At 35.9% G+C, this 19,038-nt stretch overlaps 1 protein-coding gene across 1 annotated transcript in view; it reads right to left on the bottom strand.

Annotated features, from left to right (window-relative positions):
* LOC109072273 (protein phosphatase 1E-like) overlaps nucleotides 1–19,038 on the bottom strand; it is a 43,862-nt gene that overhangs the window by 6,267 nt on the left and 18,557 nt on the right. The window contains exons 2-6 of the mRNA XM_042755255.1: nucleotides 7,329–7,451; nucleotides 3,851–4,050; nucleotides 1,027–1,215; nucleotides 785–928; nucleotides 374–467 (exon numbers count right to left, since the gene is read on the bottom strand). Coding sequence (XP_042611189.1) covers nucleotides 374–467; nucleotides 785–928; nucleotides 1,027–1,215; nucleotides 3,851–4,050; nucleotides 7,329–7,451 — 750 coding nt within the window. The remainder of the gene's footprint in view (nucleotides 1–373; nucleotides 468–784; nucleotides 929–1,026; nucleotides 1,216–3,850; nucleotides 4,051–7,328; nucleotides 7,452–19,038) is intronic.

Raw genomic sequence — 19,038 nt, 5'->3', positions numbered from 1 at the left:
ATTACACAAGATTTGGACTAGTACTGTGGTTTAAATTTTGACAACTATCAATTTTGTTCTTCGAAAGTACACAGACTCAGCTCCTGATTTAGACCAAGTAGAAGCTGCACAATTTGGTTACATTAATTCAATTGAGTCTGTGCCAGTGTTTGCTTTCTAAAAGACTCTGTCTTTCATACTGATATCTATAGTGTGATGATAATGGTTTTCTGCTGTAGCCTGTACATCCTCCTCTAAAAATATGCACCCACTGACCTTTAGTTCACTTTAACTTACAAAAGATCTTGTCTAAATAAGTGGATATCCTGAAGTAGCACAAAAACAAAGCTTTTAGCTTGCTAAATTGTGTAATGTAATTTCAAATGTCCCATACCGATGGCTCTTGACACGGACAGGCTGCCATTCACCCTCCATGTGCCGAACCAGATCACACACCCACCCAGAGCCTCAATCCTCTTTTTCTCATCCTATAAACACACACACATAAACAAACAAACAGTATGGTCAAGAGGAGTCATTAACCATAACAGCTAGTATCATGTTCAGTTCAGTGTCAATTAGTGAAACTCTAATCAGCTAAACTGTGACTTACATACAGTTTTATTATATAGATAATGTTATGGAGCTATGGCATATGGACTTGGAACACCTGATCATTTAATATTGGTCTCCCACTATTTCTAAAAATTAAATTACATTACATTTTAAATACACTATTAAAAATTTTATTAAACAAAACAGTTAAAATAATAAGAAACAGCTTTGAGTGACCAGTCTTTCTCACATCTCTGTCTGGTTTGTGTGGTTTCATCAACTCCACCGGTTGACCTCTCTTCACCATCATGACCTGTGAGTCGCCCAGCCAGGCCACGTATAGTGTGTGACCTCTCAGAAAGGTCACGACCCCTGTGGTGCCACAGCGCAGGTTCTGTTCCAGACATATGGATGCATACAGATGTTGTCAATGCATAAAGGGCTGATATGAGCATCCTGAGGTCTGACAGTGTTTGTGGGGTAGGAACTCACCTCACGTGATGCCTTCTGTATGAACCGCTCATCTGTCAGTTTGAAGGAGTGAAACAGGGCCTCTCTGGGGTCTTGACTGAACATTTCTTGTCTGACCAGGTTTACGTGAAGATGATTGGCGGCATAGATGGCAGCCTCCACCCCGCCGTGACCATCAAACACAGCAAAAAAAGCCTGCTCTTCCTGATCCTAAACACAAATACTTTTTTGTTAGCTTTACCTCATAAAATAACTGTGACAATAATAAAACAAAACGTCTCTGATTTTGATGTCATTGATAAATGCTGATTATATCATGATGCAAAGTATTTTGTTACAGTTACTATACTGAAAGGAAATTCCCTGTTGTTATTCAGAAAATAGCTTATTGCCACATAAAAGACCTCATAATACATTCTTAATTGAAATGAATCCCTGTAAATGTCTCTCGATCAGTGTGAAACAGAAAACAAAAACATGCCAACCTCTGGCATCCAACAGATCTGAAGCTGTTCGCTTAATCAACTGCAGTCAACGTAGCTAAATGAAATATTACACATGAGAAATATATGCAAATCAAATGTTGGTGTTTCCTCTTGTCGATAGGTTTTAATTATCAGCAGCTTACGAATGATTAAATAGTTCCGTAGCAGGGCTGGTGAAATGGGATAAGCTCTCATTGGTATAAATAAGGAATCCCTGAGCTGCGAATACTGTGACACTGTGTCTGCGCTGCAGCTGAGCGGCTTATGACAACATGAAAATGCTTGCATTTAGTTTAGGTTTTTATGCCATCGCCGTCGGTGTATGAATGAGTGAGTGAATGGGTGAATGTGAGGCAACTTGTAAAGCGCTTTGGATGGCCATGGGTCTGTTGAAAGTGCTATATAAATGCAGTCCATTTACCATTTACCATTTATGACACATGGATGCATTCAACAACCATTTGGAATTTATTTGATTCATTTGTTCTTTCATTAATTAATCAGTTAATATAATATTCCTTATCTTGTCCAATGCATGCAATGTTCTGTAAAGAAACTTTCTTATTAAACTTATTTCAGTTTTGTTATATACCACTAAATGAATTTTTGTAACCTACTATGGGGAAAAATATGGTGAAGGATATATGTAAAAAATAAATAAACAAACAAACAATCAAACAGTACAGGTCAAGATAATCAAAATCATAAAATAAACAAAAGTCTGTAGAAAGTTAAATGCATAATCATTATTACAGTCTGTATTATATGCATATGCATAAAACAAACACAAATCAAATACATCCTGCAACTTTTTTATTGTAGTTTACTGAATATGAAATCTCAGTAATTTCCTTTCAATCACCTAAACCTTTTTGTGTTTTATTGCTTTTTTTATTTACTGTGATCATTTTAATGTAAAAATAGATCTCTAAATTAGATAATACATCAGGTAATAGTTTGTATAATATGCATATGTGATAAATTGTTCTTACATTTTTTTTAATAGAATCTTTTAACTACTCCGAAGTGTACTCCTCAGTGTGCATCATTTACAGTAATTATGATGGGAGTGTTCTAGTTTTGTCATGTTGCTCATGTGGAACAGCACTGAAAGAACAGCTATGTTTACGTTTCTCTCTCTGTGTGTGTGTATAAATGCACTGAATGATGTCCACTTATGGCCGAGACTGGTCTCTGATCTGCTTCTGCCTAAGGCAAAGGAATGACAGTGTTCGCCAATAATACCAGTAAAAGCCCAGCATTTATCTACAAATGGCAAATGGCACTTGCTTTCCAGTGACGCAGCACATTCTCTCAACTTGAAATTACACTGGCAATCAGGAAAGAAATTACATAATGCTGTTTCTTCAGAGATGTTAGGTTCAACACAACTCTATTACAAATGAAAAGTGATGCTAAGTGAATCTGTGTTTTAGCATCTACCTCGACTCACATTTGTGTGAGCTATTTGTTAAAGTGCGGAAGGCTCAGCAGACACCTTAAAATGAGTTTTTGATGAAAAACAAACATGAGCTGCTGACAGCCTTACTATTCATCAGCTGTTAGATGACTAGAATTTGCCTGTGGGTCAAAGCTGTGGCTTAGCAGCTTGCATAGATCCTCAGACGTATTGATACCTGGTGCTCATATGGGGTTTACAGGTTTAAATCCATTTTCCAACACTTCCTGATCATATTCTATCCCCTTCTATCATATTCTTAAAAAAAGGGGATACAAATAAACTAGAGATGAATTTGTTGAATTTTGTTGTTTATTATATTCTACTGTTCAAAAGTTTGTTATCGGTAAGATTTTTAAATGTTTTTGAAAGAAATCTCTTATTCTCAACAAAGCTGCATTAATTTAATCAGAAATACAGTAAACTAGTAAAAATTTGAAATATGAATACAATTTAAAGTAATTATTTTTTCATTGTAATTTATTCTGTTGTAATATATTTTAAAATTATTCCTATTATAGCAAAGCTAAATTTATAGCAGCGATTTCTGCAGCCTTCCATGTCACAGAAATCAGAAATCATTCTAATATGTTGATTTGGTGCTCAAGAAACATTTCTTATTATTATCAATGATGAAAGCAGTTGTGCTGCTTAGTATTTATTTCAGGATTCTGTGATTAACAGAAAATTAATAAGAACAGCATTTATTTGAAATCTTTTGTAACATTATAAATGTTTGCACTGTCACTTTTTGATAAATTTAATGTGTCCTTGCTGAATTAAAATATTAATTTCTTAAAAACAAAAACAAAAAAACGTACAGACGCCAGATTTTTGAACGGCAGTGTAGTGTATTTGGTGAAAAATAAAAGCTAATTTAAAGTCACACTCAAGGTCATACCTGGAGATTGAAGAGCGTGTTGAAGTCAGGAATGACGACATGTTTGTCTTCCATCTTTCGGCGCATGTTTTTAATAGCATGGATGGAGGTCTCATAGTACGGCAAGTGGCGACGGCGATACGGGAACTCTTTTAGCCAATGACAGCATGTCTCGCATAGCTTATTAAAGATCAGCCGGGCCAGCTTCACCGAATCGATCTCTGCCGAGGCAAATAACATGTTACATGTTACACATAAACACTCTTAGCTGCTTTGATTCAGGATGACTAAGCAGCCATTCTTTCATATGTCACAACAGTGTAAAAAAAAACATACATGCACCATAAGCAGTGCTGTTTTTTTTTTTTTTTTTTTTTTTTTTGCTTACAAGCCAAACAGATTTGACTGTATTATCATATTGGAAAGGAATAGCGTATCAGCTGCTGATTAAACACACAGTGGAAGCGGAATTGGGAACAGTGGACAAAAGAGGCCATCTGCCGACTGAGAAAGAGAGAGAGGAGGTGACTGGTTAATGATGATGGGATTGTTCCAGCTCTGGTCTCTATGGACTAAAGCTGACGTTCCTTCGTTCTGTGAAGTTCTCATCAATATCTTTGAAGCACACGCTCTCCCTTTACATCCACCTGTGATCTATATGCTGCTATTTACATCTTCAAAGCTTTTCAGGTAGCAATATGAAGCATTTGATGGACAACTAACCCAACTGTTGTGTTTTAATTTGTGTTGAGTATTGATAGGTGCTTATTAAAGGGACAGTTTACTCAAAAATTAAAAATCTGTAATCATTTACTCATGTTTCTCCAAACCAATATTCTGGCAGATCAAAACACATCACGTCTGGTCAGATGTCAGATGACACCAATTGCTACTGGTTCTCAGGTCTCTCACATTAGAATGCACCAAATTTGAATATCTGGAAATGTGAATAAGATTTAAAAGATACGTGTATAAATTTCAATCTGTTACATAAATTTGTTGCATGGCTGCAGAGGACTTGGAATATACCCTATGATAACTATATTTATGGTGTTTTTTTATATTAGATTTTTCTCTTCTGGTCACTATTTGCATTTATTGTCTGGAAAAGTGCAGCATCAATATTCTTTGAAACATATTTCATGTTATATTGCGAAGAGAAGAAAGTCAAACAGGTTTGGAAAGACATGAGGGTAAGGAAATTGTTTTATTTTTAGGTGTACAGAACCTTTAAAAGTATCATTGGCAAAGCAAGTTATTTGTTTCTCAAGCTCATAAAATGTTGCTGAAAGAGTTTGCATGCCAAAACGTATGGCAAAGTCCCAGATTTGCCTAATGGAGTGCCTGTTTTTTATGACTCCATTTATTGCATATCTTTCAAAGGCTGCATTTTCCTATTGTCTGTCAGTCTGCTTCAGTACTGCTTTTGACAGATGTATTGTAGCATTGTGTGGACGAAGAGGCCTTTTAGATTGTTTGATGGTTGTAAAAGTAGACATGACATGCTCTTTTCTCTTCCCTTTGCCTTTTAGATGCTCTCTCTCTCTCTGTCTTGTCTCCGTGGGCACAGAGTCTAAATTTAATCTGCCATCTCAGGGCTGAGCTGCTGAACAGTATGCACTGCTTTGCCCTGAGCAGACGTCTGTCTGCCGCCCAGTGTACTGATGTCAGCCATTTCCACTGCTAAGACTTACACTAAACATACTCATTGCTGCTGGAATGGGTCACGTCATGAAGGACTGTACCTCCCGTGAAACTCTTGATCCTGGCTAAGCAAAACCAGACTCGGCTCAAGTGGAGTTCTCCTGCTCTGACGTATTTTTGAACAGTGCTTAAACTCAACACAGATTGCAGTCCATCTGGCTTTATAAATCTATCCTCCACTCAGGAAAGTGTCTGGGATCAGCATGCTATGTGAATGTCTGCGCTAATTCATGATGGCAAGAGTTAGATGTGAACCACAGAGAATTATTGCAGCCTTCATGACTTGTCGAAATGATTGTATTAATGAGATCAGTGTACATGAACGCCACAGCAATGTTGTAATTACCAGTGGGGAAACTCTGAATATCTTCCAGAGTTGTCTATTAAAGAATTACGGCGGAAACAAATTGCTGTCGGTCATAATTAAAGATGAAATGTTTAATTTTACTTGAGTCATTAACAGAGGCAGAATTGTAATTTGTTTGGTTGAACGGACAAACCAAACTCCATTTTCAATCTCTGTGGCAGCACAAGAACTTTAAAAAGATATTTATAAAATATATATTAAAATTCTATACTATTATGTCAAAATAAATCGAAAAGCTATAATTATATAAAACAGCACAAAATGTTAAAATATATAAATAACATGCATATTATAATTATATCCTTTTTTTCTAAATAAAAGCAATGAATTTTAATATTATAATATATTTTACATTTTATATAATTAAATATTACAAATTATGAATAATATACATTTATAAATTATTTAGATTTTAGTTAACAGAGTATATAATTGTATCATATATTTTATGTATTTCATATATATTATATATTATAATGATTATTATTTTCATGTATGGTTGATGTTAAAATTTTACAGTATATTGTCTAAAATTAAAAATATAATACTAAAAAACAAAATCTTTTTTTTTTCAAAATTACAAGTGAATTTAGCCATCATGTTATAATGCACAGTATAAAAAATGAATAATTATTTTGATATTTGCTAGAATACTTATAAAGATTACATTTAAAAGTAATTATTAAAATTATTTAATATATTTAAATTATAAGTGTTTTTAAAGAGGACAGTACATGTAAAAATAAAGGAAATGGGCTTGTACAGTTAAATAAAAATTTTATATGCAATAGTAACTTATACAGATAAAAAAAAAAAAAAAAAAAATCCTTAAATAAAGGCAGATGACTAATATGGTACTGACATATTATTGTGCGTCCATTACAGAATGCGCATCATCCTTTGCATGTCAGGTAACATCTGTTCTCCAAAAAGATTGTGATGTATGTTCATGTAGCAATTTACAGTTATTGCTACAGAAGGGGTCTTGCAAAATGAAGGGGGAAATTAATCTGATCGGTGTCAAATATGAATCAATCTTTCAAGCTCCATTAGACCTGCTAAAGATCTCCTTTCTAAACCAGTCAAAACTGTGGCGTATTAGCAGCCATGCACCTCAAATTCCTTTGCCATTTCAATACGAATATAGAAAGATAAGAAAGCAATTCAGGTCACCGTTAAGTTAGTAAGTGACCTAAATTTGCAGTTGAATAGCAGGCTTAAAATTGTGCAGAATGGCCTACATTTGGATCAAATATCATGAGATCTCAACTCGATAGCAAGACTTCAATGCAGAACCCAACTCATTCACTAGCTTTATTGACTTCCAGATGGCTCAGGAGTGTCAAGAAAATCACAATGAATCTACGCTAGACTTGTCTCGTAAGACTTCACAGTCCAAGTTAGGTTTATGTGATGTGGTTCACTTACGAGGCAGCGTGTCTGTGCCATCCTCCACACTCTTGTTGAGATGGTACACAGAGAGATCGCTTTGCAGGATACTGTCTGCAGTACCACGGGCCAGGGCTGCAGCCAAGGAGGGATGGGCAATTACTGTAAAAGAGAGAAAGGGAGAGAGAGAGAGAGAAAGAGAGCTGTAAAACATCTGCTGAGTTGATCATGGAAGCATTATGTAAAGGAGCGCTGTCAGTATTTGATTCAATTTTTCCTTCATTTTTTTATTTTTTCAGCACCAGAGCGAGCACTCGTTTAACTGTGAGATGATGAGTAGGAGGCAAAAGCAATATGCACAGGTCAAAACAGAGAAAATGGCCAAAGATATTCCAGCTGAATATGTTTTTATGATCACTGTGCATCAAAAACCTCTTTGCAAAACAGACTTTTTTCATGTATGGGTGAACTATTCCTTTATAAAAGCTTATGGTGAAGAACAAGGGTAGAAAGCTGAACTGTAAGTGTTAAGCCTGGCTTTTTAAATACTGATGTGAATATCCTTTTAGGGCTTGTCGCTCTGATGGATTGAGAGAGCGAGGAGAGGCACTCTAAAACTAGCATGACCCAAATCCACTTCAGCACTCTGCCGCTCTGAGAGCAGAGACCCCGCTGGATCACTGAAAATAAATACAACTGCACATTATGAAATCAAGAGCCGTCACTTAAAGACAAGCCCTGTCATCCCCATAAGAAAATTTCATAAGAGATGATCGTGGAATTCTCATCCGAACAGAACAGGAATCTCCCCATTAAATGACTGACAATCATTTTGAAGATAAGGACCAGAAATTCTATATATTTATACGCCATACTGACATTATGCCATAATGAATGCTGCACAATTTCTTGGTAAATTACAAGAATATAGAGTAAAAATGGCACATTTTAAGACCTATATGTAACCAGTTTTGAATGTAATACAAAATATAAGTCAAGTCCAGTCAAGTCTGCTTTATTGTCAATTCTTCCACATGTACAGTACATAAATGTATACAGTACATAAATACATACATGTATTTTCTGTAAAAATACAGTGAACCAGTAATATTGCGAAATAATACAATTAAAAATAAACATTTTTTATTTTAATATATTTTAAATCGTAATTTATTCTGAATCTCGTGCCAAAGAAACATTTCTTATTAATTTCAATGTTGAAATCAATGTTGTGCTGCTTAATATTTTTGCGGAAACTGTGATTTTTTTTTTTTTTTTCAAGAAGAACAGCATTTATTTTAAACATTTCAAATGTCTTAAATGTAACTTTCCTTGATAAAGTAATGTATTAATTTCTTAAAAAAAAAAAAAATCTTACTGATGTCAAACTTTTGAATGGTATATATTAAAGCAAATCCAGAAAAAAAGAAAAAAAAAAACTATCTCATTAATGCTTGTCCATTAAATAATGAGAGGATATATATATATATATATATATATATATATATATATATATATATATATATATATATATATATATATATATATATATATATATATATATATATATATATATATGGACAAATAATTGGTGTTTCCAACTGTGGAAAGAAACAATTATCTGGCACAGAACTAATAACTAATTTATCTCAGTGAATAAATAAGCCTCCAAAAACTTCAAAACGTGTGTCTGGACAGTGTCAATGTGCCATTCCCATCTCCGTCTGTCTGTGAGGGGCTTCAGCAGCGTTTGCCAACATTCTGTTGAATTAATAGCCTCAGCTGTGGCCTAAGAGGATAACAGAACCATCCAATAATGTGATGTCCTAATCCCAAAACATTTATTATGACGCGCTAAATTTATGAAGGGCTTTCTGTAGTCAGTTAAATAAAACTGATAGATAAGTTTGCCATAAAAGAAGCCAGAAGAAATAATGAAGGTGATAAAGACAATAGATTTGATTTCTAAATCTAAATTTTTTATTGAGTTTTTATGAATCTTTTATATGTAATGCCTTATAAAGGTACTATATGGTTATTCATAATGCCTTATAATACAACTTATACATGCTGTCAGCTATAATGTTAACCACCATTTTAAGACTTACATATTCTTGGTTACACCTGTAAAGTGTAAAATAAAGTATGAGCAACCTTAAACTGATGTCTTATATCATGTGTTACATTGCTTTATCCAAGTATAAGTCAAGAAAATATAACCAAAAATGACAATCATGAGGCATCATGAATATCTTATTAATGCATTAAAATGCCTCCGCTCTGGTGGTCATAACAACATGAGGCTGTACGGCACTGACCGCTGATGCGCCTGCATTACCATGACAACCCTGACAGCAGCACCATCCATGACGACGGGTTGCCATGGTGAGTAATGTTGTAGTGAGGCAAACAGCCACAATTATTAGAACCACACATATTAGAAATCAAAGCAATGACAGTGAGCACAAGAGGCTGGAATACCAGCCCAGCAGACGGGAGGGTGGAAAGTGGAGCGTTCACAAGGACGACTCAATGACGGTCTGCTCCAAATGAATGATCCAGCAGAGAGATGAGAAGGAGGCTAAACAGCTAACAGCTAGCAGGTTCTTCCAAACATCATATAGTCAGCTTACTCAGTATGAAGAAGGGATGAAAGAGAGCTCATATTAATCATAATCCATTTACCCATTACCATAATTATTTGCACTGCGAATATTGTTTCTATCTATCTATCTATCTATCTATGTTTATCATTATCCATCTATCTAGATATCCTTTCATTGATTTTTCCATCCATCCATCCATCCATCCGTCGGTCTGTCCGTCTGTCCATCCACCCATGAAACCTAACTAACTTTGATGTTTGAATCAGATCCTAAGGACACTGGGAGTCCTTGACATCATGCGTGTCACAGGGACAGCACAGCAGTGTGCATTAGTGTCCGCCATGACAGAAAGATGAAAAGATGGGAGAGAAAAGTGACAGTGAGATGGGGGAGGAACTGATGGCTTGAGGAGGGGACGAAGACAGAAAAAGAGAGAAATGACATGCCAATTGCCATCATATTCTGGGATCCTCCTCCGCATTTCCATTCATAGAAATGCTCTCGCTCTCTCTCTCCTGCAAACATGCACACAGCCGTCACTACCTGAGGGGTGGGGGGGGTGCCGAGGTGGGGAGCTCTGATTGGCTGAGGCTCTAGGGCACAGCTAAGGTGAGCCAATGGGAGACGCCCGTTTCTTGAGCAGCACAGAGGAGTCAAAGGCATGGTAAGGAATTAGGATTAGAGAAGAGCCGTTTTTGTCCTCTCAACCAAGTGGCAAAAAATACATACACACTGCTTTCTTTATCCCCAGACTTCAAAGCACTGCACAAAGTGACATCTCTGTAGCAGGCTACTAAGATCTCACAGCATGCTTATGTGTTGCCAGAGAGACTGTGAACGGAAATTAAGCATAAATAGAAGTGGCTCTGCACTCATATTGGTTGTGTTTAACAGATTAGCCTGGTTACAGAAGATAAATGCAACTATACAGCAGGAGGGTAGAAAAAAAGAGAGAGAGCAAAAAAGTGAGAGAAACAGGGATGTGTGTCGGGGAGCCTTGCTTTGACGTCATTCAGAGAAACGAAGGCTCAGTGTGGCTAACACTATATACTGTAGTCACACTTCATGTCAGGAGAGAAATGACAAAAACTAACTGTGTGATTGAAGTGTTTAAATGCTTTCTATCCCAGCTAAATATGTAAAGACAACTGCAAAATAGCCATTGATATATTGATTCTCATGATAATTGTGTAAAAGCTATGATGCTTTCAAGACATTACTCAATTAGTTTGAGTTGTCCGACATCCACAACACTGACTCTGTTAATGACATGTTTCTGGGCTGGGGCTATCTGTCCATTCAACCAATGGCATACAGAGGGAGACAGTCATTAGTTAAACAAATCTGTTTTATAATACACTTTAAGATTCAACTAGATGAAATGCATTTTTAGCATATGGAAATAGCATTGTGTATGTCTAGATGAGCCTGTCTTTGATGCAGTGTGGCTTGGCATGCATGTTCTAATCCACCTACAGTAATACTGCAAAAACATGTCACACACACACACACACACACACACTTACACAAGGCTCTCAAGGGGGTTTCTACTCTTACATTATCTTTCAACCGTCCTTGATTGTGTAAGATCCCCCAAACACTCGACATCACTTGTGTGTGTGTGTGAATAAGAGGTTTTTCCTTTTCACACACAGCTTCTCCTCTGAGACTGAGACAGTTCAGTTTAGCCATAAGTGGCTGCTGTGATCCATGTTGATAATGTGCTGCCATAATGAAGTATCATTTATCATTAAGATTAAACTGTGTGTTAAGAATGCCTGAAATGAATATTAAAAGCTTAAACGAGAAAGCTACAATACAGCAGAGGAAAACATTTTCAGCAAATAATGGCTTACATTTTGGGTCTGTTCCTTACACAAAGCTATCACATGACTTCAGAACAGCACACAAGTCATATGGACTATTTTTATGAAAAAAAAAAATCATCTTTTATGCTCCACTAAAGAAAGTCAGATGTGTTTGGAACAATGTGAGAGTGAGTCTATAATGAAAAACTTTTTACTTTGTCTTTAATAAGTACAATGTGCGCAATATGCCACGTTTAACTGTGTAACACAACACATAAATGGACTTTCCCCAGATCATCAGAAGAGATGGTGGGTGAAAATGAGTTTGTGGGTGCTTGTTGATAAGTTGGAGTGTGTGTGTGTGTGTGTGCGTAAATGACTCAAGGGTTATTAATAGCATCATGCAGGATTAACACCAAACTGAATCCTCTTCATGTCCATCACTTTCTCTCTCTCAATCTCTCTATTACACCCACCATCCTCCCACACACACACACACACACACACACACACACACACACACACACACACACACACAACAGCATGCCTAAATAAAGACTAGTGCTTGTTCTGGGTCAAGGACCTTGATAAAAAACCCCACTTTTCCCATCATTCCTCTCCTGCTCTTTATAGCGCCTCAGAGTCACGCTTTTGGAAAGGGAAGGAGGGAGAGAAAAGAGAGTGATGGCGTCATCACACCCACGCATTGTGCTAACCCACACTTTTCATACTCTCTTCCTTTGACCTGCCTGCTGATGTCGCACAGGTTGAAAAGCTTTGCATACCTTTACTGACAAAGTGAGTAAGAGCTAAATAAAAAGAGAGACCGAAAATGAGACATGAAGATAAAGAGAAAAAGGGGGCATCAAAAAAGGCTGCTTTTTGATGTCACAGGAAATCAGTGTTATCTCAGGTAACAGTGTAACTAGGCCTCAGAGAGCATCCTCACTATGCAATCTTTTTATGGCAGTTTATAAGGCCCAGACAAGTGGCATTAATTTCTAAATGTCACGGACTGTTTCATCTATCATCATTTCTGGAGGCTTTGTTCTGAGGGGTGTACAGAAAATTTTAATTAGTATAATTATGCCATTATTTACAGCATGGAATAAATTACTGAAGGAGAGCTAGATTTTACTGCCTGTTCCTGTTTACACCAAGAACGATCAATAACAATAATGATATTAACGATATTTAAGCATCCACACCAACATGCAATAACATTCTGTTTATTATAAGCGCACGCTGCTTTAAATGCGCAAGCTCTATAAGGTGGGGTGGATTCTGATTGGCTGTTCATGTTTTCATTGTCAATAATATTAAACAAACTGTTCTGAAATCTCAAAACCTCTGTGTCAACTTCTCAAAAGTTGAGGGGTGGACTTCCCAATACTAACAGAATGGAAATAATGATTAAAACTTTATTGTGTCAACTGCAATTAAGGTCTTTAGGAAGCCACAATGATTCTAGAATTGTGTGATTTGTTGATAGGACGTTGCTATATGCTTTTTAAAGTGTTCTAAGTTGGTTTTAGAATGTTGGTGCAACAATTATTTTTTACAAACTTACAAATTGAATCAAATTAGAGAATTATTTTGTAGAGAAATGATTGTAGATCAAAAGATATTAATAAGAATGAAATATGGGGTTTGACTACTTAAAGACGCTTGCCCTAGTGTTCTTGCTCTCAAGTGTTAATTGGACCGCATGAATGAAAAGACTTGAGCGCACTTGTGTTGGAATCTAGGCCATCAGCCCTCCAAACTGTCCACAGACGTGGTCGCCATGCCATCTGGGCATCATCTCTCTCTGGCAAGGAGGCACTATGTCCAAGTCTCCAATGGGGCAAGAACACAGTGGCCTGAAACCCATGCTGGACTGTTGCCACGGAGGCTCCAGGCTCTGACATAATATGAAGCACACCTTCCCCACTTTGACACCTAGCAGGGGATCTCGAATGACCCAGGGAGAATCATAAATCCTGCGAGCATGTGAGGTGCAAAAACTGAATGAAAGTCACTATCAATGAGAAAGATTCTGGATAAAAAAAAAAACATAAAAAATGGACATATAAGACAAAATGGAGCAACAGAAATTGAAAAAACGTAAAGCACAAAGGAGATTAGGGCTAAAGAAACCAGCTGACTTAAGTCTGAAAGAGCATGTTAGGACAGATCATATTTTTTGCATCTCACTAATCATTTTTATACAGCATTAATTCATAATACTTAACAAAAAAATGCACTGACTTCCAGATGGCCATCCAGTAGGAAAGCAGCCAAACATAAACAACATATAACTGTGTGTGTGTATATATATAATATATATATATATACATCGTCTAGTCTAAAATTGTTTAGACAATAGGTCTGTTTAGATCATTGCTCAGTACTGAATGCTTATCCTTAATCATCATGTTGATTGTACAATGTCATATCACAGCTGAAATGATGCTGCGGTCAGTATAATCGCGTCCTAAAAAAGCCATAAACAACCAAATACAAAGCATAAAGAGATTAGCCAATTGTCATTGCAAGTTATAACACCATATACCGTGTCCAATCTGTCACTAGGTGTTACTAGGCAGAGGGAGTAATGTGATTATTGAAGATCTTTGAATGTGTGGTATCTACCCAGTATTTTAATGAGGCCTGATCAAACGCTTGACAATGTAATTGAGCTACAGTTTAACGCATAGCTCTCAATCACGCAGTTCTATTTTGTAGTTTCCAGCATGGTGGGATATTACCAGACTTTACCATTACCAGCGTTTTGAGTCATACGTTCCCTGGAATATTTGCTTTTCACCACAATGCATTTGCCAAACAAATTTTTTTTTGGATTATGGAAAGCAGTTTTTTAATTAGAAATAACTACCAATTATTAAAAACACAAAAAAAAAAAAAAAAAAAAATAAGATAAGAGATGGCCATTCATTATTTTAAGTATCAGAATTTCAATTTATAAGATATACTCAATTTTAAATTCGAAATTCAATTTATTTCATTCATTACAGATTACAGTTTATGTAAAAGCAATGTTCCATCTTTTCATCCATAAATTAAGAAATTTAAGAAATACATAAAATATACCATAATATATAAACATAAACTGAAAACTATGAAAATATATTTAAAAAATATATAATTATGATTATTGTGTAAACAAAAATTCTGTATTTTTTTCAGACCAAAAACATAACATAAAAAATCAACAATTAACTATATATGCATACAAAAATATCATTTGATAATTGATTATAAAAATAAAAATATAATATGAACAAATATGTATTTTGTTAAACTTTAATGTGTGTATATATATATATATATATATATATATATATATATATATATATATATATATATATATAACATACCCAATTTTTCAGAAACAGAATCAATTTTGTCCAGCATTCATGCTGATGTTAATCGTATGTCATAGTTTATTTTTTTATATAGTAGTCAAATGAGGTCTCAGGCTGGCAGCATGTGGTTGCTTGAAAATCTGAAGGATAAATAAGGTGAATGATGAGTGTGTGAGTCTGTTTGAAAACAGATGACCTAGTTGAGCCAAGGAGGACAGTAATTTAGGCTGTAGTGACACTGACGCACAGTCCTACCTTCTGACCAAAACTTATTTCTTTTCTTCTGTAATGCCACTCAAATTCATATTCCACAGCATCCAGTATTCCATATCCCTCAAAAATGTATCCCACCCACCCTTTAGCAGACTTCATAAACTGTATTTTGGGCCATTTTCATTGACAAGAGAGGGCCACCTAAAGATGTCATCTAAAATTGATACTGTATACTGAAAAACTATAATTGTGTCATTTATCCTATGGCATATTTTTATAAACCTAACAAAAAATTGGCTGCCTGTAAAAGCATAAAGGGCATTCACTTTAAATAGCCAGACAAAAGCCTGGTTTCCTTTATAGGCAGCTGTTACTGTGTTTCTTGTCGAGAGGCTCTCTCATGCGCTTCTGGGTCCTTTACCTGTAATATTTGGTCAGAAGAACTTTAGAGGTTGCAGAGAGCAATTTCTGAGAAGAATCCAGGCCACTTGGAGAGACTCTACACCATTAAGTGCACTTATAGGGCACTGAGAGTGGCGTCTGTGCAATGGAAAACACTCAGTTATTTCTGTTCCACCCGAGCCAATCATGCCGCTTGTGCCAAGGTTGTCTCCATGACGATGGCGATGCTCAGTTCTTGAGGTCAGCCATGTGAATTTACCAGTGGCTCTTGAAAGAACACAAGCATCTCTGTTATTAATCTGTCAGCTGATCATCCTTGAATCCACATTCCAGGGCATATTCGTGAATACATCTTATTAGAAAGGTATGATGTCTTTGGTTTGGGTTATTTGGTCTCTTTAATTCCCAACGGGGCCTCTGCTGTCTCAGACATTAAAATCAGGAAATCTAATCCTTGCTATCAGATGTACCACTACTGTACCTTTAAAAACCTGAACCATATGAAATCAGACCCCTGATCCAGGCAAATACAAAATTAGGCTAGGTTTGCTCCAAATCACCTGCAGGACAGCCAGTCAGCCTCATTTCAGGACACAAACGGAACTTCTCACCCTATAGTTTTCCAGCCCGCGATTAACACTATAATCTAGAGATTACCATTTGCAGTAATTTCCAGCTCTGTCTGGCTGATGACAGGCAGAGAGAGTCCGGGATGTCTTGGAAAGCAGCTGGTGCTGCCGACGCGATTGTTAATTTCGGAAATTCCTGAGAAGGAATTAATCAGCGGCAGGGAGATTATAACCAAATACGCCTCTGCTAATTAAGAGTTACGCAAGGAGACATCACAAGCGAGCACGAGGCCACGATGCCACAGGGTCATCGTCACTGATCTAGAAAGGTGATCAAATTAGAGTTTCCACAAATGAAAGCACAGACACTGCATTGCCAGGGCAAAATAATCATCATGCCCTGCTAGGACTCCATTTGTATTGTATGGCAGACTGCAATCAGACTAACGTACTTAAGATAAAGTATGTAAGTTCTGCTCCAATAGCCTCAGCAAAAATGACTGTTTTTATGCTGGATTCTTGAACACTTCGCCCATCTGCCATTGGTCAGAAAAACAGCTTCTGTCATGCCGAGCTGATCAGAAACAACAACCTTTGACTGTATCAACCTAGAAATGGTTTACTTAAGTATTACACAAACATCTACACAAAGAGCATCAACAAGACAGTTCTTGTTCCAGATAATGTCATTGTTTGAGTGTGTTCAGATCTCTGGAATGCAGAGAGGGTTGAAAAAAAGTTCACTCAGCTGAACCTGTAAAAATACATTACACAGCCATGTTTGATCATGAATATATTAGCTGGGCAAAATATATTTCAAATATATCCTAAGTATTTAAAATAGGGCAGCTTAGGGAAACATATTTTTTTTTCAAACTGGAAAAATATATCAAATGACAAAATATTTTACAAAATGCACTTCAAAGGCCAAGAAGATATGTTTTTCTTTTTGTATCGGATATGCGTTTATGTAAATATATTTAAAAAATCTATATTTGTCATTTATATTTTTGGCTTTTTTGATAAATCTGAAATATATTTAAAAGAGAAGGCAAGAGAAATATAAATTCTAATGGGAATTAATAAAATAGTACACTGTAAAATAGTTGTAAAATTCAAAGTTGTAAATAAAAAAGATTATTAAAGTACAGTTTACAAGAAAAAAACTAATTCAAACTACAAATTTTACTTTAAATCAATGTGTTGCTTGCCAAGTCTTTTGAAATTATTTGTGAAATTTTCTATCCATTTCTTAGTGAAATTAAACCAAATATGTTTCAGTGTAGAGTATGATGTGTGGAATATAATAAAACCTTTTTCATTTAAAAAACTGGATTTTACCAAATATTTATTGTATATTTTTATGTTATTATTTTGCTAGTTTAGCAACATGCTCTCTCAAACTAATGGAATCAAATGTGAATTGAGTCACCTGTGTGTTATTTGTGTGATGCATGATATTGCAACACAAATCAGTCACTTATAATGATTAATTTCATTCAGAATGCCTAAAAAGGAAGCTGCATATGTAGGAAGCAGACATCAAGCCAGATCACTAGGTTTTGAAACACAGTTGATAAACTCAAGAAAAATACAGAAACTGCACATATACATGCTATAATGTTTGTGTACCAATAATGAATCTTCATTATAATATCATATGTACATTTGATATATCTTAAGTGGCGCAAAACCCATATTGCAAGGGTCAATTACCATGTGTGTTATATTTTAGCCCAGATGAAGAATGAAATTATATTCTAGAGAGTCTACCCTCAGGACTTTCTAATTACACACTGGAGACAATTATTGAGAGGCACTGTGTAGTTGCTCAGTTCAGAATTGACTTTGCAGTTTGCTCACTCGTAGAAACGAGCATAATGAAATGTATCTACTTGGAACAGGAAGTTCCTTTTTTGTATGCAGGGCATTTTGAACTTATTTTGAATTTCAGGTAAATCAGTGATAACGCTGTGGATGTGGTTGACTGAACTAAGCCATACCACAGCCTGCTTCTAGCTTAACTGAATTTCTTTTAGTACATTTAAGGTGATTGAGCTGGTGTGTTACGTCATGGTGCATGATGGGACATTGAGTGTTTTGATGTTTGTTTTTGAGCGGGGGGTGTCCTGAGTTATCCATTTATCCTATTATTTCTCCCCTCTCCCTAGATAAATACACACAAACAGAGAGAAAAGCATGTCATTCATGTCACTGGTGCATTCCTTCTTCCCAGGTGGAGAAAGAGGAAAGCTGACTGCTCGAAACGATTTAGGAAGAGTCAAATCAGTGTCCGTGTCTGTGTGTGTGTGTGTTGTCAGCATGCATATCGCACCGCACAGACAGAGTTTCTGGCACTGATACCTGTCCTTGTAAACACAGAAGACTCACAAATTGGCTTAACTCTGATTGAAGCAGTCTGGCAAACTGCCCCTCATGTCTAAAGGAATAGTTCACCCCAAAATGAATCACTTAACTCGTGCTCATGTCATTCCAAATGTCTGTCTTTCTTCTGTGGAACATAAAAGGTAATTTTTTAAAAGAAAATCTTGACCACTCTTTTCAATAAAATGAAAGTGAAGACAGACTGGGGCTTAACAAAAACTCACATTAAATGGTCCATACGCGCTTGTGTGAACTACACTACTCTTCAAATTCAGCGAGGATGGATTAAACTGATCAAATGCTACAGTAAAGACATTCATAATGTTAGTTTTTTTTATCTCCAATAAATGCTGTTCTTTTGAACTCTCTGTTCATCAAAAAAAAAAAATCCTAAAAAA

Source organism: Cyprinus carpio, unplaced genomic scaffold (assembly GCF_018340385.1).
Source record: "Cyprinus carpio isolate SPL01 unplaced genomic scaffold, ASM1834038v1 S000006658, whole genome shotgun sequence".
NCBI classification, from domain to species: Eukaryota; Metazoa; Chordata; class Actinopteri; order Cypriniformes; family Cyprinidae; genus Cyprinus; species Cyprinus carpio.
The sequence above is the reverse complement of the archived record's forward strand: the minus strand, read 5'-3'. Positions and strand labels throughout refer to the sequence as shown.